The 23,300-nt window shown below is 44.2% G+C and overlaps 1 protein-coding gene across 10 annotated transcripts in view; it reads left to right on the forward strand.

Annotated features, from left to right (window-relative positions):
- Positions 1-22,978, forward strand: part of HSF1 (heat shock transcription factor 1) — a 58,699-nt gene extending 35,721 nt beyond the window's left edge. For 6 of the 10 annotated variants that reach the window (XM_064737827.1, XM_064737828.1, XM_064737826.1 and 3 more), the window contains exons 7-12: positions 1,036-1,232; positions 6,831-7,094; positions 11,991-12,093; positions 14,229-14,294; positions 15,823-15,892; positions 22,211-22,650. In XM_064737827.1, coding sequence (XP_064593897.1) covers positions 1,036-1,232; positions 6,831-7,094; positions 11,991-12,093; positions 14,229-14,294; positions 15,823-15,892; positions 22,211-22,554 — 1,044 coding nt within the window. In that variant the 3' untranslated portion in view covers positions 22,555-22,650. The other 4 variants (XM_064737822.1, XM_064737824.1, XM_064737823.1 and 1 more) reach the window with 4 other exon arrangements.
- The last annotated feature ends 322 nt before the right edge of the window (positions 22,979-23,300 follow it).

Below are 23,300 nucleotides of genomic sequence, written 5' to 3' on the forward strand. Positions count from 1 at the left end.
GGAATGGGAATATTGAAATTTTATTTGGATTGGGATTTTTTGGGAATGGGATTATTGGGATTTATTTGGATTGGGATTTATTGGGGTTTTCTGTGAATGGGATTATTGGGATTTATTGGGAGTGGTATTTATTGGGATTGATTGGGATTTAGTGAGATTGGGATTTATTGGGAATGGGATGATTGGGATTTATTTGGATCAGGGTTTTTTGGGAATGGGATTATTGGGATTTACTTGGAATGGGATTTATTGGGGTTCTCTGGCAATGAGATTTTTGACATTTATTTGGATTGGGATTTTTTGGGGATGGGATTTATTGAGATTTTTTTGGATTGGGGTTTATTGGGATTTAGTGGGATTTATTTGGATTGGGATTTATTTGGTTTGGGATTTATTGGGGTTCTCTGGGAATGGGATTATTGGGATTTATTTGGATCGGGATTTTTTGGGGATGGGATTATTGGGATTTATTTGGATCAGGATTTTTTTGGGAATGGGATTATTGGGATTTATTTAGATTGGGATTTTTTGGGAATGGGATTATTGGGATTTATTTGGATCAGGATTTTTTTGGGAATGGGATTATTGGGATTTACTTAGATCGGGATTTTTTGGGAATGGGAATATTGAAATTTATTTGGATCGGGATTTTTTGGGAATGGGATTATTGGGATTTATTTGGAATGGGATTTATTGGGGTTTTCTGGGAACGGGATTATTGGGATTTATTTGTACTGGGATTTTTTGGGATTTATTGGGATTTATTTGGATTGGGGTTTATTGGGATTGGGATTTATTTGGTTTGGGATTTATTGGGGTTCTCTGGGAATGGGATTATTGGGATTTATTTGGATTGGGATTTTTTGGCGATGGGATTTATTTGGATCGGGGTTTTCTGGGAATGGGATTATTGGGATTTATTTGGATCGGGGTTTATTGGGATTTATTGGGATTTATTGGGATGGGGATTTATGGGATGTCCCATTCCCGTTCCCGTTCCCGTTCCCATTCCCGTTCCGGTTGTTTCCCGTCCAGGCCCCGGCCCCGGCTCTGTCGGGCCCCGCTCTGTTTGCGGCCGATCCCGGCCCCATTTCCGGCCCCATTTCCGGCCCCATTTCCGGCCCCATTTCCGGCCCCATTTCCGGCCCCATTTCCGGCCCCATCATCTCGGACGTGACCGAGCTGGCGCCGTCCAGCCCCGAGGGCTCGCCCGGAGGGAGCCTGGACGGGAGGTGGGAGAGAATTCCCGAAATTCCTTGGGAGAGAATTCCCAAAATTCCCTGGGAATGGGATCCTGAAATTCCCTGGGAATGGGATCCCAAAAATCCCTGGGAATGGAGGAGGACAGGTGGGAGAGAATTCCCGAAATTCCCTGGGAATGGGGGAGGGAGCCTGGATGGGAGGTGGGGATGGATTCCCAAAATTCCCTGAGAGAGAATTCCCGAAATTCCATGGGAATTGGGGAGGGAGCCTGGATGGGAGATGGGGGGAATTCCCAAAATTCCATGGGAGAGAATTCCCAAAATTCCATGGGAATGGGGTCCCAAAAATCCCTGGGAATGGGGGATGGAGCCTGGATGGGAGGTGGGGACAATTCCTGAAATTCCCTGGGAGAGAATTCCCGAAATTCCATGGGAATTGGGGATGGAGCCTGGACAGGAGGTGGGGATGGATTCCCAAAAATTCCTTGGGAGAGAATTCCCAAAATTCCATGGGAATGGGGGATGGAGCCTGGATGGGAGGTGGGAGAGAATTCCCAAAATTCCATGGGAGAGAATTCCTGAAATTCCATGGGAATGGGGTCCCAAAAATCCCTGGGAATGGGGGAGGGAGCCTGGACAGGAGGTGCGGGGAATTCCCGAAAATTCCATGGGAGAGAATTCCCAAAATTCCATGGGAATGGGGTCCCAAAATTCCCTGGGAATGGGGGAGGGCAGGTGGGGAGAATTCCCAAAATTCCATGGGAATGGGGTCCCAAAATTCCCTGGGAATTGGGGAGGGAGCCTGGACGGGAGGTGGGGACAATTCCCAAAATTCCCTGGGAGAGAATTCCCGAAATTCCATGGGAATGGGGGAGGGAGCCTGGACAGGAGGTGGGGATGGATCCCCAAAAATTCCATGGGAGAGAATTCCCAAAATTCCCTGGGAATGAGATCACAACTATTCCTGGGAATGGGATCCCAAAAATCCCTGGGAATGGGGGAGGAAGGGTGGGAGAGAATTCCCAAAAATTCCCCGGGAATGGGATCCCAAAAACCCCTGGGAATGGGGGAGGGAGCCTGGATGGAAGGTGGGGACAATTCCCAAAATTCCCTGGGAATGGGGGAAGGGGGCTGGACTTTTCTCCTTTCCCATTCCCCATTCCCATTTTTCCCATTTTTCCCGCTTCCCTCATTCCCATTTCCCCCGGTCCCACTTTCCCCATTTCCCATTTTTCCTCGTTCCTATTCCCCATTCCCATTTTTCCCCATTCCCATTTTTCCCATTATTTTCCCCGTTTTTCCCATTCCCATTCCCCATTCCCATTTCCTCCATTCCCATTTTTCACATTCCCATTTTTCCTATTCCATATTCCCATTTTCCCATTATTCCCATTTTCCCATTTTTCCCAGATTTTCCCCATTTTTCCCATTTTTCCCCATTCCCATTTTTCCCATTTTTCCTCGTTCCTATTCCCCATTCCCATTTTTCCCCATTCCCATTTTTCCCATTCTTTTCCCCGTTTTCCCATTCCCAATTCCCATTCCCATTGTCCCCATTCCTGTTTTCGTCATTCCCATTTTTCCCAATTCCCATTCCCTTTTTTCCCATTCTTTTCCCCATTATTTTTCCAATTATTCTCTCGATTTCCTTTTCCTATTTTTTCCCATTATTTTTCCACTTTTCTCATTTCTCCCATCATTTTTCCCATTTCTCTTCCCATAATTTTTCCCATCATTTTTCCCATTCTTTTTCCCATTTTCCCCATTCCCATTTCCCCCATTTCCCTTTCCCATTATTTTCCCTTTTTTTCCCTGTTTTTCTCATTATTTCCCCCGTTTTTCCCATTGTTTTCCCCTGACTTTTCCCCATTTCTCCCGGTATTTTTCCAAATATTTTTCCAGTTATTTTTCCCATTTTCCCATTCCCACTTTTCCTATTATTTTTCCCATTATTTTCCCATTATTTCTCCCAATGCTTTTCCCATTATTTTTTCCCATTTTCCCCATTAATTTTCCAGTATTTTGCCTGTTGTTTTTCCCATCATTTTCCCCATTACTTTTTCCATTACTTTTCCCATTTTCCCCATTATTTCCCCATTATTTTTCCCACTTTTCCCATTTCCCATTCCCCTTTCCTTTTCCCATTATTTTTCCCATTTCCTTTTCCAATTATTTTTCTCACTTTTCCCATTCCTACTTTCTCCTTTCCTGTTTTTTTTCCTATTTTTCCAATTATTTTCCCCATTGTTTTTCCCATTTTCCCCATTATTTTTCCCATTTTTTTCCCATTATTGTTCCCATTATTTTTCCCATTATTTTCCCCATTATTTTCCAATTAATTTTCCCATTAATTTCCCCATTTATTCCCATTATTTTCCCCATTTTTCCCATTAATTTTTCCATTATTTTCCCATTTTTCCCATTGTTTTCCCCATTTTTTCCCATTTTTCCCCATTTTTTCCCATTATTTTTCCCATTTTTCCCCACTCCCACTTTCCCCATTTTCTCCATTATTTTCTCCATTGCTTTCCCATTTTCCCAACATTTTTCCCAAATTTTTTTCCCATTTTTTCCCCATCATTTTCCCATTTTCTCCATTTCCATTTTTCTAATTTTTCCTATCATTTTCCCCATTAATTTCTCATTTTTCCACTTATTTTTCCCCATTATTTTCCCCATTTTCCCCATTTCTTTTTCTCATTTTTTTCCCATTTTCCCCATTAATTTCCCCATTTTTCCCCATTCCCACTTTCCCCATTTTCCCATTATTTTTCCATTATTTTCCTACTGTTTTTCCCATTTCCTTTTCCCATTATTTTCCCATTGGTTTTCCCATTTTCCCCACCAATTTTCCCATCAATTTTTCCTTTATTTTCCCATCATTTTTTCCCCATCATTTTTCCCATTTTCTCCGTTCCCATTTTTCCAGTTTTTCCCATTATTTTTCCCATTATTTTCCCCATCATTTTTCCCATTTTTTTCCCCATTGCTTTCCCATTTTCCCAACATTTTTCCCAAATATTTTTCCCATTGTTTTCCCATCAATTTTCCCGTTTTCTCCATTCCCATTTTTCCAATTTTTCCATTATTTTCCCCATTAATTTCTCATTTTTCCACTTATTTTTCCCCTTATTTCCCCCATAATTTTTCCCATTTTCCCCATTTTTTTCCCATTTTCCCCATTTCTTTTTCTCATTTTTTTCCCATTTTCCCCATTATTTTCCCCATTTTTCCCCATTCCCACTTTCCCCATTTTCCCATTATTTTTCCATTATTTTCCTACTGTTTTTCCCATTTCCTTTTCCCATTATTTTCCCATTGGTTTTCCCATTTTCCCCACCAATTTTCCCATCAATTTTTCCTTTATTTTCCCATCATTTTTTCCCCATCATTTTTCTCATTTTTTCCATTCCCATTTCTCCAATTTTCCCCATTATTTTTCCCATTATTTTCTCATCATTTTCCCCCTTTTCCCCCAATATTTTCCCCATTATTTTCCCCATTGCTTTCCCATTTTCCCAACATTTTTTCCGAATATTTTTCCCATTTTTTTCCCCATCATTTTTCCCATTTTCTCCATTCCTATTTTTTCCAATTTTTCCCATCATTTTTCCCATTTTTTCCCCAACATTTTCCCCATTATTTTCCCCATTGTTTTCCCCATTTTCCCAACATTTTTCCCAAATATTTTTCCCATTGTTTTCCCATCAATTTTCCCATTAATTTTCCCATCATTTTCCCCATCGTTTTTCCCATTTTCTCCATTCCCATTTTTCCAATTTTTCCCATCATTTTCCCCAGTATTTTTCCCATTTTTTCCCATCATTTTCCCCATTTTTCCCTTTTTTTTCCCATCATTGTTCCTATTTTCTCCATTCCCATTTTTCCAATTTTTCCCGTAATTTTCCCCCATTTTTCCCCAATATTGTTCCCATCTTTCCCAATATTTTCCCCAATATTTTCCCCATTGTTTTCCCATTAATTTTCCCATTATTCCCAATGTTTTTCTCGGTTTTTTTCCCATCATTTTCCCCATTTTTTTCCCAATATTTTCCCCGTTGTTTTTCCATTTTCCCAACATTTTTCTGAATATTTTTCCGATTGTTTTCCCATCATTTTCCCCATTTTTTCTCCAGTATTTTCCCCATTGTTTTCCCCGTTGTTTTTCCATTTTCCCAACATTTTTCCCAAACATTTTCCCCATTATTTTCCCCAGTGCTTTCCCATTTCCTCAACATTTTTTCTGAATATTTTTCCCATTATTTCCCCATTATTTTTCCATTATTTTTCCATTATTTTCCCCATTAATTTCCCATTATTTTTCCCATCATTTTCCGCCTTATTTTCCTCTTTTCCCCATCATTTTTCCCATTTTCTCCGTTCCCATTTTTCCAGTTTTTCCCATTATTTTTCCCATTATTTTTCCCATTTTTTTCCCATTATTTTCCCCATTTTTCCCATTATTTTCCCATTATTTTCCCCATTTTTCCCATTATTTTCCCCATTATTTTTCCCATTATTTTCCCCATTTTTCCCATTATTTTCCCCATTATTTTCCCCATTGTTTTCCCATTTTCCCAACATTTTTTCCAAATATTTTTCCCTTTTTTTTCCCATCATTTTCCTCATTTTTTTTCTCCTTATTTTCCCCATTATTTTCCCCATTGCTTTCCCATTTTCCCACCATTTTTCCCAAATATTTTTCCCATCATTTTTCCCTTTATTTTCCCCCTCATTTTTCCCATTTTTTCCATTCCCATTTTTCCAATTTTTCCCATTATTTTTCCCATCATTTCCCCCCTTTTTTCCCCCTTTTTTTCCCATTATTTTTCCCATTGTTTTCCCATTTTTTCCCCCTTATTTTCCCCCTTTTTTTGCCGTCATTTTTCCCATTTCCTTTTCCCATAATTTTCCCATTTCCTTTCTTATTTTGTCTTTAATTTTCCCATTAATTTTGTAATTTTCCCCTTATTTTTCCCATTGTTTTCCTCATTATTTCCCCCTCATTTTTCCCATTTTCTTCACTCTCATTTTTCCAGTTTTTCCCATTATTTTTCCCATTGTTATCCCATCATTTTCCCCATTATTTCCCCATCTTTTTCCCCCTTTTTTCCCCAATATTTTCCCCATTATTTTCCCCATTGCTTTCCCATTTTCCCAACATTTTTTCTGAATATTTTTCCCATTTTTTTCCCCATCATTTTCCCCATTATTTTCCCCATTGCTTTCCCATTTTCCCACCATTTTTCCCAAATATTTTTCCCATCATTTTTCCCATTTTTTCCATTCCCATTTTTCCAATTTTTCCCATTATTTTTCCCATTTCCTTTTCCCATTATTTTCCCATTGCTTTTCCCATTTTCCCCATCAATTTTCCCATTATTTTCCCCATTATTTTTCCCATCATTTTCCCCCTTTTTTTCCCATCATTTTTCCCATTTTCCCCATTATTTTTCCCATTATTTTCTCTGTTATTTTTCCCACTTTTCCCATTCCCATTTTTCCAGTTTTCCCATTATTTTTCCCATTATTTTCCCCAGTATTTTTCCCATCTTCCCAACATTTTTCCCGACATTTTTCCCAACATTTTTCCCAATATTTTTCCCATTTTTTTCCCCATTTTCCCAGGAGCAGCCCGCCCATCCGGATCAAGGAGGAGCCGCCCAGCCCCGCCCGGAGCCCGCAGGGGGAGGAGCCCAAGGGCGCCGGGAATTCCGGGAATAATTCCGGGAATAATAATTCCGGGAATTCTGGGAATTCCGGGAATAATTCCGAGACGCCGCTGTCCCCGTCCACCTTCATCGACTCCATCCTGCGGGAAAACGAACCCGGAGGCGCCGCCGGGACCCCCCAGCCCCCGGAAAAGTGCCTGAGCGTCGCCTGCCTCGACAAGTGAGAGACCCCCCGCAATTCCCACAATTCCCACAATTCCCACAATTCCCAAAGTTCCCACAGTTCCCAAAGTTCCCAGCTCGGGGAAAGCGGGAATGGGGAGGAATTCCCGAAATTCCCAGTTTCAGGAAAGTTCGAATGGGGAGAAATTCCCAAAATTCCCAGCTCGGGGAAAGCAGGAATTCCCAAAATTCCCAAAATTCACACAATTCCCAGCTCAGGAAAAGCAATAATGGGGAGGAATTCCCAAAATTCCTGGAATTCCCAGCTCAGGGAAAGCAGGAATGGAGGAGGAATTCCCAAAATTCAGAGCTCAGGGAAAGCGGGATTTGGATGGAATTCCCAAAATTCACGGACTTAATTCCGAGCTTGGGGAAAGTTCAAATGGGAAGGAATTCCCAAAATTCCCAGAATTCTCAGCTCGGGGAAAGTGGGAATGGGGAGGAATTCCCAAAATTCCCAGTTCAGGGAAAGTCAGAATTCCCAGAATTCCCAAAATTCCCAAAATTCACAGCTTGGGGAAAGTGGGATTTGGATGGAATTCCCAAAATTCCCAGCTTGGGGAAAGTTCGAATGGGGAGGAATTCCCAAAATTCCCAGAATTCCCAGAATTCCCAGCTCAGGGAAAGCAGGAATTCCCAGAATTCCCAAAATTCACACAATTCCCAGCTCGGGGAAAGCGGGAATGGGGAGGAATTCCCAAAATTCCCAGAATTAATTCCCAGCTTGGGGAAAGTTCGAATGGGGAGGAATTCCCAAAATTCCCACATTTTCCAGTTCAGGGAAAGTCAGAATTCCCAGAATTCCCAAATTTCACAGAATTCCCAAAATTCCCAGAATTCCCAAAATTCCCAGAATTCCCAGCTTGGGGAAAGCGGGAATGGGGAGGAATTCCTGAAACTCCCAAAATTCCCAGCTCGGGGAAAGCGGGAATCCGGAGGAATTCCCAAAATTAATGGAATTAATTGCCAGCTTGGGGAAAGTTCGAATGGGGAGAAACTCCCAAAATTCCCAGCTTGGGGAAAGTCAGAATTCCCAAAATTCCCAGAATTCCCAGCTTGGGGAAAGTGGGATTTGGATGGAATTCCCAAAATTCACAGAATTAATTCCCAGCTTGGGGAAAGCGGGAATGGGGAGGAATTCCCAAAATTAATTCCCAGCTCGGGAAAAGTGGGAATTCCCAGAATTCCCAAAATTCACCAAATTAATTCCCAGCTTGGGGAAAGTTCAAATGGGAAGGAATTCTCAAAGTTCCCAGCTTGGGGAAAGCAGGAATTCCCAGAATTCCCAAAATTCCCCGAATTCCTACCTCAGGGAAAGCGGGAACAGGGAGGAATTCCCAAAATTCCCCAAAAATCTCAGAATTCCCAGAATTCCCCGCTTGGCAAAAACTGGAGTGGGCCGGAATTCTTTGAGATCCCGGCTCAGGAAAAGTGAGAGTGGGGCAGAATTCCTGACATTCCCAAAATTCCTGGAATTCCCAGCTGGGGAAAAGCGGGAATGGGGAGGAATTCCCAAAATTCCCGCTGTTGTTTATCATTCCTATTGTTGTTTATCATTCCCGTTGTTGCTGTTTCTCATTCCCGCCGTTGTTTTATCATTCCCGTTATTTATCATTTCCTCTGTTATCACTCCCGCTGTTGTTTATCATTCCTGCTGTTGTTTATCATTCCCACTGTTGTTTATCATTCCTGCTGTTGTTTATCACTCCCACTGTTGTTTATCATTCCCGCTGTTGTTTATCATTCCCATTGCTGTTGTTGTTTATCATTTCCTCTGTTGTTTATCATTCCCGCTGTTGTTTACCATTCCCACTGTTGTTTCTCCTTCCCGCTGTTGTTTATCATTCCCATTGTTTCTCATTCCCGCTGTTGTTTATCATTCCCGCTGTTGTTTCTCATTCCCGCTGTTGTTTATCATTCCCATTGTTTCTCATTCCCGCTGTTGTTTATCATTCCCGTTGTTGTTTACCATTCCCGCTGTTGATTATCATTCCCACTGCTGTTGTTTATCATTCCCATTGTTGCCGTTTATCATTCCCGCTGTTGTTTATCATTCCCTCTGTTATTTCTCATACCTGTTGTTGTTGATTATCATTCCCACTGTTGTGTTTATCCTTCCCGCTGTTGCTCGTTCCCGCTGTTGTTTATCATTCCCATTGTTTCTCATTCTCTCTGTTGTTTTTCATTCCCGCTGTTGTTTATTATTCCTGCTGTTGTTATCATTCTCACTGTTGTTTATCATTCTTGCCATTGTTTATCATTCCCTCTGTTGTTGTTTATCATTCCCTCTGTTGTTGTTTATCATTCCTGCTGTTGTTTATCATCCCCATTATTTATCATTCCCTTTTTGTGTTTATCACTCCCGTTGTTGTTCATTCCTGCTGTTGTTTATCATTCCCGTTGTTGCCATTTCTCATTCCCGCTGTTGTTTATCATTTCAATTGTTGCCGTTTATCATTCCGGCTGTTGTTTATCATTCCCTCTGTTGTTTATCACTCCCGCTGTTATTTCTCATGCCTGTTGTTGTTGATTATCATTCCCACTGTTGTTTATCATTCCCACTGTTGTTTATCATTCCCGCTGTTATTTCTCATACCTGTTGTTGTTGATTATCATTCCCACTGTTGTTTATCATTCCCGCTCTTGCTCGTTCCCGCTGTTGTTTATCATTCCTGCTGTTGTTTATCATCCCCATTGTTGTTTCTCATTCCCGCTGTTGTTTATCATTCCCATTGTTGTTTCCCATTCCCCTTATTTATCATTTCCTCTGTTGTTTATCATTCCCATTGTTGCAGTTGCTCATTCCCATTGTTTATCATTCCCACTGTTGTTTATCATTCCCGTTATTGTTTCTCATTCCCGTTGTTTATCATTCCCGCTGTTTTTTATTGTTCCCATTGTTGTTGTTTACCATTCCCATTGTTGTTCCTTCCCGCTGTTGTTTATCGTTCCCGCTGTTGTTGTTTATCATTCCCGTCGTTGCTGTCGTTTATTCCTGCTGCTGTTATTTATCATTCCCATCATTGTTCATTCCCGTTATTTATCATTCCTGCTGTTGTCGTTTATCATTCCCGCTGTTGTTTATCATTCCCGCTGTTGTTTATAATTTCCATTCTTTATCATTCCCACTGTTGTTTATCATTCCCGCTGTTGTTGTTTATCATTCCTGCTGCTGTTATTTGTCATTCCCATCATTGTTCATTCCCGTTATTTATCATTCCTGCTGTTGCTGTTGTTCATTCCCGCTGTTGTTTATCATTCCCATTGTTGTTTATCATTCTCACTGTTGTTTATCATTTCCATTCTTTATCATTCCCGCTGTTATTTATCATTCCTGCTGTTGTTTATAATTCCCATTGTTTATCATTCCCGCTGTTGTTTCTCATTCCTGCTGTTGTTTATCATTCCCATTGTTTCTCATTCTCGCTGTTGTTTATCATTCCCGTTGTTGTTTCTCATTCCCGCTGTTGTTTATCATTCCCGCTGTTGTTTATCATTCCCATTGTTTCTCATTCCTGCTGTTGTTTCTCATTCCTACTGTTGTTTATCATTCCCGTTGTTTATCATTCTCTCTGTTATTTATCATTCCTGCTGTTGTTGTTCATTCCCGCTGTTGTTTATCATTCCCATTGTTGTTTATCATTCTCGCTGTTGTTTATCATTCCCACTGTCGTTTATCATTCCCGCTGTTGTTTATAATTCCCATTGATTATCATTCCCGCTGTTGTTTCTCATTCCTGCTGTTGTTTCTCATTCCCGTTGTTTATCATTCCCGCTGTTGTTTATCATTCCCGCTGTTGTTTACCATTCCCATTGTTGTTCCTTCCCGCTGTTGTTTATCACTCCCACTGTTGTTTATCATTCCCGCTGTTGTTTATCATTCCCGTTGTTTATCATTCCCATTATTTATCATTCCCGCTGTTGTTTATCATTCCCGCTGTTGCTCATTCCCGCTGTTGTTGTTCATTCCCGCTGTTGTTTACCATTCCCATTGTTGGCGTTTGTCCTTCCCGCTGTTGTTTATCATTCCCGTTGTTTATCATTCCCATTATTTATCATTCCCGCTGTTGTTTATCATTCCCGCTGTTGTTTATCATTCCCATTGTTGCCATTTCTCATTCCCGCTGTTGTTTCTCATTTCCATTGTTGCCGTTTATCATTCCCCCTGTTGTTTATCATTCCCGCTGTTATTTCTCATACCTGTTGTTGTTGTTTATCATTCCCACTGTTGTTTATCACTCCCGCTGTTGTTTATCATTCCTGTTGCTGTTGTTTACCATTCCCATTGTTGTTCCTTCCCGCTGTTATCATTCCCACTGTCGTTTATCATCCCCGCTGTTGTTTATAATTTCCATTCTTTATCATTCCCGCTGTTATTTATCATTCCTGCTGTTGTTTATAATTCCCATTGTTTATCATTCCCGCTGTTGTTTCTCATTCGTGCTGTTGTTTAACATTCCCATTATTTATCATTCCCGCTGTTATTTATCATTCCCGCTGTTGTTTATAATTCCCATTGTTGCTCATTCTCGTTTTTGCTCATTCCCATTGTTTCTCATTCTCGCTGTTGTTTATCATTCCCGCTGTTGTTTATCATTCCCATTGTTGCCATTTCTCATTCCCGCTGTTGTTTCTCATTCTCTCTGTTGTTTCTCATTCCCGCCGTTGTTTATCATTCCCACTGTTGTTTATCAATCCCGCTGTTGTTTATCATTCCCGTTGTTTCTCATTCCCATTGTTTCTCATTCCCGCTGTTGTTTCTCATTCGGGCCGTTGTTTATGGTTTCTGTTGCCGTTGTTTATCATTCCCACTGTTGTTTCTCATTCCCGCTGTTGTTTCTCATTCGGGCCGTTGTTTATGGTTTCTGTTGCCGTTGTTTATCGGGGTTCCCAGGTCGGAGCTGAACGAGCACCTGGACACGATCGACTCCAGCCTGGACAATCTGCAGGCGCTGCTGAGCACGCACGGCTTCAGCATGGACAGCGCCCTGCTCGACGTGAGTGCACCCCAAAACATTCCCGGGAAAAAATTCCCAGAAAAAATTCCCGGAAAAAATACCCAAAAAAAATTCCTGGAAAAAATTCCCGGAAAAATTCCCAAAAAAATTCCCAGAAAAAATTCCTGGAAAAAATTCCTCCGGAAAAATTCCCAAAAATCACAAATGGGGACTCCCAAAATCCCAAAAATCCCAAAAATCTCCAACGCCCACTGAGAATTCCCTGCCCATTCCCAGTGGGAATTCCCAGGATAAATCCGCCCCTGCTCGATGTGAGAATTCCCAAAAATACCAAAATTCCGGGAAAAAAACCCCCAAAAAATTCCAACTGGGAACTCCCAAAATCCCCAATTCCCAAAATTCCCAGTGCCCAATGGGAATTCCCAAGAAACCCATTCCCAGTGGGAATTCCCAGGATAAATCCGTCCCTGCTCGATGTGAGAATTCCCAAAAATACCAAAATTCCTGGGAAAAAAAAAACCAAAGAAATTCCCAAAAATTCCCAGAAAAAAATCCCAAAAAAATTCCCAGAAAAAATTCCTGGAAAAAATTCCCAAAGATCACAAATGGGAACTCCCAAAATCCCAAAAATCCCAAAAATCTCCAACACCCACTGGGAATTCCCGGCCCATTCCCAGGATAAATCCATCCCTGCTCGATGTGAGTGGGCCTAGAAAAAATTCCCAGAAAAAATTCCAGGAAAAAATTCCCACAAATCCCAAATGAGGACTCCCAAAATCCCAAAAATCTCCAACACCCACTGGGAATTCCCAGCCCATTCCCAGGATAAATCCGTCCCTGCTCGATGTGAGAATTCCCGGAAAAAAAACCCAAAAAAATTCCCAAAAAATCCCAGGTCAGGATTTCCCAGGAATTCCCATTTTGAGTTTGGAATTTCCTGGGATTTCCCAATAATTCTCATTTTTGGTGTGGGATTTCCCAGGAATTCCCATTTCTGGGCTGGAATTTCCCAGGATTTTCCAATAATTCCCATTTTTCTGTGGGATTTCCTGGGATTTCCCAATAATTCCCATTTTGGGCTGGGATTTCCCAATAATTCCCATTTTTCTGTGGGATTTCCCAGGATTTCCCAATAATTCCCATTTTGGGCTGGGATTTCCCAATAATTCCAATTGTGGTGTTGGAATTTCCTGGAATCTCCCAATAATTCCCATTTTTGGGGTGGAATTTCCCAGAATTTCCCAATAATTCCCATTTTTGGGGTTGGAATTTCTTGGGATTTCCCAATAATTCCCTTTTTTTTTGCTGGGATTTCCCGATAATTCCCATTTTTTTTGCTGGATTTCTCGATAATTCCCATTTTTCTGTGGGATTTCCCAGGAATTCCCGATAATTCCCATTTTTTTGCTGGGATTTCTCGATAATTCCCATTTTTCTGTGGATTTCCCAGGATTTCCCGATAATTCCTATTTTTCTGTGGAATTTCCCAATAATTCTCATTTTTCTGTGGGATTTCCCAGGATTTCCCAATAATTCCCATGTTTTTGCTGGGATTTCCCAATAATTCCCATTTTTCTGTGGGATTTCCCGGGATTTCCCAATAATTCCCATTTTGGGCTGGGATTTCCCAATAATTCCCATTTTGGGGCTGGAATTTCCTGGAATTTCCCAATAATTCCCATTTTTGCTGTGGGATTTCCTGGGAATTCCCAATAATTCCCATTTTTCGTTTGGAATTTCCCGGGAATTCCCAATAATTCCCATTTTTGGTGTGGGATTTCCCAATAATTCCAATTTTGGTGTTGGAATTTCCTGGAATCTCCCAATAATTCCCATTTTTGGGGTGGAATTTCCCAGAATTTCCCAATAATTCCCATTTTTGGGGTTGGAATTTCTTGGGATTTCCCAATAATTCCCATTTTTTTGCTGGGATTTCCCAATAATTCCCATTTTTTTGTTGGGATTTCCCGATAATTCCCATTTTTCTGTGGGATTTCCCAGGATTTCCCAATAATTCCCATTTTTTTGCTGGATTTCCTGATAATTCCCATTTTTCTGTGGGATTTCCCAATAATTCCCATTTTTTTGCTGGGATTTCCCAATAATTCCCATTTTTCTGTGGCATTTCCCGGGAATTCCGGCATTCCCGCTCTCATTCCCGTTTTTCCCGGCAGCTCTTCAGCCCCTCGGTGCCGGTGCCGGACGTGACCCTGCCGGACCTGGACAGCAGCCTGGCCAGCGTGAGCCCAAAATCCCGGAATTTTGGGAATTCTTGGGAATTTTGGGAATTTTTTTGGGAATTTTTGGGGATTCTCAGACACCACAATGACCCCAAAAAAGGGCAAATCCCGAATTTTCCAGCCCTTGGGATTCCCATTTGGCACCCACAGGGTGGAATTGCCAGGGGAGATACCGGGATTGGGATGGGATTGGGATTGGGATTGGGATTGGGATTGGGATGGGATTGGGATGGGATTGGGATTGGGATTGGGATTGGATTGGGATGGGATTGGATTGGATTGGGATGGGATTGGGATTGGGATCAGGATTGGATTTGGAATGGGATGGGATTGGGATTGGGATGGGATTGGGATTGGGATGGGATTGGGATTGGGATTGGGATGGGATTGGGATTGGGATTGGGATTGGATTGGGATGGGATTGGATTGGGATGGGATTGGGATTGGGATGGGATTGGGATTGGGATGGGATTGGGATTGGGATTGGGATTTGGATTCGGATCAGGATTGGGTTTGGGATCGGGATTGGGAATGGAGTTTGAATTGGGATTGGATCGGGATTAGGGCTGGGATTGGGATGGGATTGGGATGGGATTGGGATCAGGATTGGATTTGGAATGGGATTGGATTGGGATTGGGATGGGATCAGGGATAGGGATGGGATTGGGATTGGGATCGGGATTGGGATTGGGATTGGGATTGGATTGGGATCGGGATTAGGGCTGGGATTGGGATTGGATTTGGGATCAGGGATTGGATTGGGATGGGATTGGGATTGGGATGGGATTGGGATCAGGGATAGGATTGGGATTGGAGCTGGGATCGGGATTAGGGCTGGAAGTGGAGTTGGGATTGGAGCTGGGATAGGAATTGGGATCTGGGTTGGGATTGGGATCAGGGCTGGGATTGGGATTGGGATTAAGGCTGGGATCGGGATTAGGATTGGGATTGGGATCGGGATTGGGGCTGGGATCAGGTTGAGGCCTGGGATTGGGATTGGGATTGGGATTGGGATTGGGGCCACAATCGCGACCAGGATTGGGATTGGAGCCGGGATCAGGAATGGAGCTGGGATTGGGATTAGGATTGGGATTGGGATCAGGATTGGGATCAGGGATTTGGATCGGAATTAGGGCTGGGATTTGGGTTGGGATTGGAATTGGAATCGGGATTGGGATTGGGATTGGGACTAAGGCTGGGTTCAGTGCCACGATGAGGATTGGGATTGAAATTGGGATTGGGATTGGGATCAGGCTGGAATTAGGATCAGGCTGGGATTGGGATCAGATTGGGATTGGGATCAGATTGGGATTGGGATCAGATTGGGATTGGGATTTGGGATTGGGATCAGGGTCAGGGCTGGGATTGCGGTTGAGGATGGGATTGGGATTGGGATCGGGATCGGGGATTGGGATCGGGGTTGGGATTGGGATTGGGATCAAGTCTGGGATAAAGGATCGATTTTGGGATCCCTTTGAAACCCCAAAACCCTCGGGATGGGCGGGAATAATTCCCGGAATTCCGGCAGATCCAGGATCTCCTCTCCAACCAGGAGCAGCAGAAACCGACGGAGAGCGAGCCCGGCGCGGGGGACTCCGGTATTCCATGGGAAATTCGGGAATTTTGGGAATTTTTGGGGTTTTTGGGAACGGGGGACTGCAGGTATCCCAGGGGAAATTCGGGAATTTTGGGAATTTTTGGGAATGGGGGACTCGGGTATTCCATGGGAATTTTGGGAATTTGGGGGTTTTTGGGAATGGGGGACTCGGGTATTCCATGGGAAATTTGGCAATTTTGGGATATTTGGGAATTTTTGGGAGTGGGGGACTCGGATATTCCGTGGGAAATTTGGGAATTTTGGGGTTTTTGGGAATGGGGGACTTGGGTATCCCATGGGAAATTCAGGAATTTTGGGAATTTGGGGGTTTTTGGGATTGGGGACTCAGTTATCCCAGGGGAAATTTTGGAATTTTGGGGGTTTTTGGGATATTTGGGAATGGGGGACTCGGGTATCCCATGGGAAATGCGGGAATTTTGGGAATTTTGGGATATTTGGCATTTGGGAATTGGGGACTCGGGTATCCCATCGGGAATTTGGGAATATTGGGAATGGGGGACTCAGGTATTCCATGGGAAGTTTGGGAATTTTGGGATATTTGGCATTTGGGAATGAGGGACTCTGGTATTCCATGGGAATTTTGGAGTTTTTGGGAATTTTGGGGTTTTTGGGAATGGGGGACTCCGGTATCCCATGGGAAATTCAGGAAATTCGGGAATTTTGGGGTTTTTGAGAATGGGGGACTCCGGTATCCCATGGGAATTTTGGGAATTCTGGGGTTTTGGGGATATTTGGGATTTGGGTATGGGGGACTCCGGTATCCCATGGGAATTTTGGGAATTCTGGGGTTTTGGGGATATTTGGAATTCCAGAATCCCAATGGCAATTTTGGGGTTTTTGGGATCCCATGGGATATTTTGGAATGGGGGATTCCGGCATCCCAATGGGAATTTTGGGAATTTCATTAAGTTTGGGATTTCTAGGAATGGGAAACTCCGGTATCCCGAAAGAATTTTGGGATTTTATTTGGGAATAGGGGACTCCAGTCTCCCAATGGAAATTTGGGGATATTTGGGATTTTTAGAAATGGAAAACTTCGGGATCCCAAAGGAATTTGGGAGGTTTTGGGAATATTTGGGAATGGGGGATTCGGGTATCCCAACAGGGATTTTGGGATATTTGAGGTTTTTTGGGAATGGGGGACTGCGATATCCCAAGGGAATTTTGGGATTTTTGGGATTTGGGAATTGGGGACTCCACTATCCAGTGGGAATTTGGGGAATTTTGGGGTTTTTGGGATATTTGGGATTTTTGGGGCGCTCTGGTATCCAATGGGAATTTTGGGGATTTTGGGGTTTGTGGAATTTTGGGATATTTGGGAATAGGGGACTCCGTTATCCCAGCGGAAATTTTGGGATATTTAGGGTTTTTCAGAATGGGAAACTCTGGTATCCCAAAGGATTTTTGGGAATTTTGCAGATTCTAAGGGGTTTTGGAAATGAGGGCCACTGGGATTCCATGGGAATTTTGGGATATTTAGGAATGGGGGACTCGGGTGTCCCAACAGGAACTTTGGGATATTTGGGATATTTTGGGAATGGGGAACTGCGATATCCCAAGGGAATTTGGGGATTTTTGGGATATTTGGTAATTTTGGTATATTTGGGAATGGAGGACTCTGGTGTCCCAAGGGAATTTTGGGAATATTTGGGAATGGGGGACTCTGGTACCCCAGTGGGAATTTTGGGAATTTCAGGAATTTTGGGATTTGGGAATGGCGCACTCCGGTATCACAAGGGGAATTTTTAGGAATGGGGAACTCTGATATCCCAGGGGAATTTTGGGATATTTGGGAATGAGCAACTCCAGTATCCCAGGGCAATTTTTGGGGTTTTGGGAATTTTGGGATATTTGGGAAAGGGAGCCCCTGATATCCCCCATTAATTTTGGGATTTTTGGGAATGGGGGACTCCGGTATCCCAATGGGAATTTTGGGGATTTGGGGTGGGATTGCAATTAGGATTGTGTGTGGGTTTTGGGATTAGGATTGGGATGGGATTGGGATTGGGATTGGGATTGGGATTGGGGTTGGATTGGGATTAGGATTAGGATGGGATTGGGATTGGGATGGGTTGTGATTGGGATGGGTTGTGATTGGGATGGGATTGGGATTGTATGGGATTAGAATGGGATTGGAATTGGATTGGGATGGGATTGGGATTAGGATGGGATTGGGATGGGATTGGATTGGGATTGGGATTAGGGTTAGGATGGGATTGGGATGGGATTGGGGTTGAAACTGGGATTGGGATTAGGATTGGGATTGGGATCGGGATGTGATTGGGATCGGGATGGGATTGGGATTGGGATTGGGATGGGATTGGGATGGGATTGGGATTGGGGTTGGGATGGGATTGGGATGGGATTGGGGTTGAAACTGGGATTGGATTGGGATTGGATTGGGATCGGGATGTGATTGGGATCGGGATGGGATTGGGATTGTATGGGATTAGAATGGGATTGGAATTGGATTGGGATGGGATTGGGATTAGGATGGGATTGGGATTGGGATGAGATTGGGATGCTCGCCCACGCTGTCCTGGAATTCCAACCCGGAGCTGGCACATCCCAAACATTCCCTGCTCTCCATCCCCGGCATTCCCTGCTGGTGCTGCTGCTGCTGGATTGTCCCAATCCCACATTCCCAATCCCAAATTCCCAATCCCACATTCCCAATCCCACATTTCCAGTCCCACATTCCACAATCCCAAACCCCCATTCCCAATCTCAGTCCCATTTATCCCAATCCCAAATTCCCAATCCCAATCCCACATTCCCAATCCCAAATTCCCAATCCCACATTCCCAATCCCAAATTCCCAATCCCAAATTCCCAATCCCAATGTGGAATTCCCAATCCCACATTCCCAATCCCACATTTCCAGTCCCACATTCCACAATCCCAAACCACCATTCCAAATCTCAATCCCATTTATCCCAATCACACATTCCCAATCCCAAATTCCTAATCCCACATTCTCAGTCCCAAATTCCCAATCCCACATTCCCAATCCCACATTCCCATTTCCAGGGAAGCAGCTGCTGCCCTGCACAGTGGATTATCCCAATTTCCCAATCCCACATTCCCAATCCCACATTCCCAATCCCAATTTCCCGGATTCCCGTTGTTCCAGGGAAGCGGCTCGTTCCTGCACAGTGCATGATCCCGATCCCACATTCCCAGTCCCAATTCCACAATCCCAAACCACCATTCCCAATCTCAGTCCCATTTATCCCAATCCCAAATTCCCAATCCCCAATTCCAATCCCACATTCTCAGACCCACATTCCCAATCCCAATCCCACATTCCCAATCCCACATTTCCAGTCCACATTCCACAATCCCAAACCCCCATTCCCAATCTCAGTCCCATTTATCCCAATCCCAAATTCCCAATCCCAATCCCACATTTCCAGTCCCACATTCCCATTTCCCAGGGAAGCAGCTGCTGCCCTGAACAGTGGATTATCCCAAATTCCCAATCCCACATTCCCAATCCCAATTTCCCGGATTCCCGTTGTTCCATGGAAGCAGCTCGTTCCCTGCACAGTGGATTATCCAATCTCCCATTCCCAATCCCATTTATCCCAATCCAAATCCCACATTCCCAATCCCACACTCCCAATCTGGAATTCCCAATCCCACATTCCCAGTCCCACATTCCCAGTCCCAATTCCACAATCCCAAACCCCCATTCCCAATCTCAATCTCATTTATCCCAATCCCAAATTCCCATTTATCCCAAATTCCCAATTCAATTCCCATTTTTCCAGGGAAGCAGCTCGTTCCTGCACAGTGGATTATCCCAATTTCCCAATCCCAAATTCCCAATCCCACATTCCCAAATTCCCATTTTTGCCAAATTCCCATTTTCCATGGAAGCAGCTGTTACCCTGCACAGTGGATTATCCCACTCTCACATTCCCAAATTCCCAATCCAAATTTATCCCAATCCAAATTCCACATTCCCAATCCCACACTCCCAATCTCGAATTCCCAATCCCAAATTCCCATTTATCCCAAATTCCCAATTTAATTCCCATTGTTCCAGGGAAGCAGCTCGTTCCTTGCACGGTCCAGCCGCTGTTCCTGGTGGATTATCCCAAATTCCCAAATTCCCATGTTCCAGGGAAGCAGCTCGTTCCTGGTGGATTATCCCAAATTCCCAAATCAATTCCCATTTTTCCAGGGAAGCAGCTGGTGCCCTGCATGGTGCAGCCGCTGTTCCTGGTGGATTATCCCAAATTCCCAAATTCCCATTTCCCAGGGAAGCAGCTCGTTCCTGGTAGATTATCCCAAATTCCCATTTATCCCAAATTCCCATTTTCCAGGGAAGCAGCTCGTTCCTGGTGGATTATCCCAAATTCCCATTTATCCCAAATTCCCATTTATCCCAAATTCCCATTTTTCCAGGGAAGCAGCTGGTGCCCTGCATGGTCCAATCCCTGTTCCTGGTGGATTATCCCAAATTCCCATTTATCCCAAATTCCCAATCAATTTCCATTGTTCCAGGGAAGCAGCTCGTGCCCTGCACCGTCCAGCTCCTGTTCCTCGTGGATTATCCCAAATTCCCAATTGAATTCCCATTTTTCCAGGGAAGCAGCTCGTTCCCTGCACGGTGCAGCCGCTGTTCCTGGTGGATTATCCCAAATTCCCAAATCAATTCCCATTTTTCCAGGGAAGCAGCTGGTGCCCTGCACGGTCCAATCCCTGTTCCTGGTGGATTATCCCAAATTCCCAAATTCCCATTTTTCCAGGGAAGCAGCTCGTTCCCTGCACGGTCCAGCCCCTGTTCCTGGTGGATTATCCCAAATTCCCATTTATCCCAAATTCCCAAATCAATTCCCATTTTTCCAGGGAAGCAGCTCGTGCCCTGCACCGTCCAGCTGCTGTTCCTGGTGGATTATCCCAAATTCCCAATTGAATTCCCATTTTTCCAGGGAAGCAGCTCGTTCCCTGCACCATCCAATCCCTGTTCCTGGTGGATTATCCCAAATTCCCATTTATCCCAAATTCCCATTTATCCCAAATTCCCACATTCCCAATTTAATTCCCATTTTTCCAGGGAAGCAGCTCGTTCCCTGCACGGTCCAGCCCCTGTTCCTGGTGGATTATCCCAAATTCCCATTTATCCCAAATTCCCATTTATCCCAAATTCCCATTTTTCCAGGGAAGCAGCTCGTTCCCTGCACCGTCCAGCCGCTGTTCCTGGTGGATTATCCCAAATTCCCATTTATCCCAAATCCCCATTTATCCCAAATTCCCATTTTTCCAGGGAAGCAGCTCGTTCCTGGTGGATTATCCCAAATTCCCATTTATCCCAAATTCCCAAATTCCCATTTATCCCAAATTCCCATTTCCCAGGGAAGCAGCTCGTGCCCTGCACCGTCCAATTCCTGTTCCTGGTGGATTATCTCACATTCCCAAATTCCCATTTATCCCAAATTCCCAATTGAATTCCCATTTTCCAGGAAGCAGCTCATTCCTGGTGGATTATCCCAATCCCAAATTCCCATTTATCCCAAATTCCCATTTCCCAGGGAAGCAGCTCGTTCCTGGTGGATTATCCCAAATTCCCATTTATCCCAAATTCCCGTTTTTCCAGGGAAGCAGCTCGTTCCCTGCACTGTCCAGCCCCTGTTCCTGGTGGATTATCCCAAATTCCCATTTATCCCAAATTCCCATTTTTCCAGGGAAGCAGCTCGTTCCCTGCACCGTCCAGCCGCTGTTCCTGGTGGATTATCCCAAATTCCCAATTGAATTCCCGTTTTTCCAGGGAAGCAGCTCGTTCCCTGCACCGTCCAGCCGCTGTTCCTGGTGGATTATCCCAATTTCCCATTTATCCCAAATTCCCATTTTTCCAGGGAAGCAGCTGGTTCCCTGCACGGTCCAGCCGCTGTTCCTGGTGGATTATCCCAAATTCCCGTTTTTCCAGGGAAGCAGCTCGTTCCCTGCACCGTCCAGCCGCTGTTCCTGGTGGATTATCCCAAATTCCCATTTATCCCAATTGAATTCCCATTGTTTCCAGGGAAGCAGCTCGTTCCCTGCACCGTCCAGCCGCTGTTCCTGGTGGATTATCCCAAATTCCCATTTATCCCAAATTCCCATTTTTCCAGGGAAGCAGCTCGTTCCCTGCACCATCCAACCCTGTTCCTGGTGGATTATCCCAATCCCAAATTCCCATTTATCCCAAATTCCCATTGTTCCAGGGAAGCAGCTCGTTCCCTGCACGGTGCAGCCCCTGTTCCTGGTGGATTATCCCAATCCCCAAATTCCCAATCAATTCCCATTGTTCCAGGGAAGCAGCTCGTTCCCTGCACGGTCCAGCCGCTGTTCCTGGTGGATTATCCCAAATCCCCATTTATCCCAAATTCCCAATTGAATTCCCATTTTTCCAGGGAAGCAGCTCGTTCCCTGCACCATCCAACCCCTATTCCTGGTGGATTATCCCAATCCCAAATTCCCATTTTTCCAGGGAAGCAGCTCGTTCCCTGCACCGTGCAGCCGCTGTTCCTGGTGGATTATCCCAATCCCACATTCCCAAATTCCCATTTTTCCAGGGAAGCAGCTCGTTCCCTGCACCGTCCAGCCCCTGTTCCTGGTGGATTATCCCAATCCCAAATTCCCATTTATCCCAATTGAATTCCCAAATTCCCATTTTTCCAGGGAAGCAGCTCGTTCCCTGCACGGTCCAGCCGCTGTTCCTGGTGGATTATCCCAAATTCCCATTTATCCCAAATTCCCATTTTTCCAGGGAAGCAGCTCGTTCCCTGCACGGTCCAGCCGCTGTTCCTGGTGGATTCCAGCGCCATCGACGTCGGCTCCGGGGATCTCCCGGTTTTCCTGGAGCTGGGCGAGGGCCCCCCGAGCTTCCCGGATGGGGACGAGTATCCCGAGGAGTATCCCGAGGAATATCCCGAGGAATATCCCGAGGAATACCCGGAGGAATATCCTGAGGATTATCCCGAGGATTATCCCGAGGATCCCGCGCTGCTCCCGCCCGCGCCCAAGGACCCGGCCGTGTCCTAAAAGAAACGGGGACGGAATCCCGGAAAAAAGACAAAAATGGGATCCCCAAAGGACAAAAATGGGATCCCAAAAATGACAAAAATGGGATCCCAAAAGGACAAAAATGGGATCCCAAAAGGACAAACGGGATCCCAAAAAAGACAAAAATGCGGTCCCAAAATGACAAAAACGGGATTCATAAAGGACAAATGGGATCCCAAAAAGACAAAAATGGGATCCCAAAAAAGACAAACACAGGATCCCAAAAAAGACAAAAAACCAAAAATGGGATCCCAAAAAAGACAAACGTGGGATCCCAAAAAAAGACAAAAGTGGGATCTCAAAAAGACAAAAATGGGATCCCAAAAAAGACAAAAATG

This window comes from Zonotrichia leucophrys, unplaced genomic scaffold (assembly GCF_028769735.1).
Source record: "Zonotrichia leucophrys gambelii isolate GWCS_2022_RI unplaced genomic scaffold, RI_Zleu_2.0 Scaffold_114_145095, whole genome shotgun sequence".
Taxonomy (NCBI): domain Eukaryota; kingdom Metazoa; phylum Chordata; class Aves; order Passeriformes; family Passerellidae; genus Zonotrichia; species Zonotrichia leucophrys.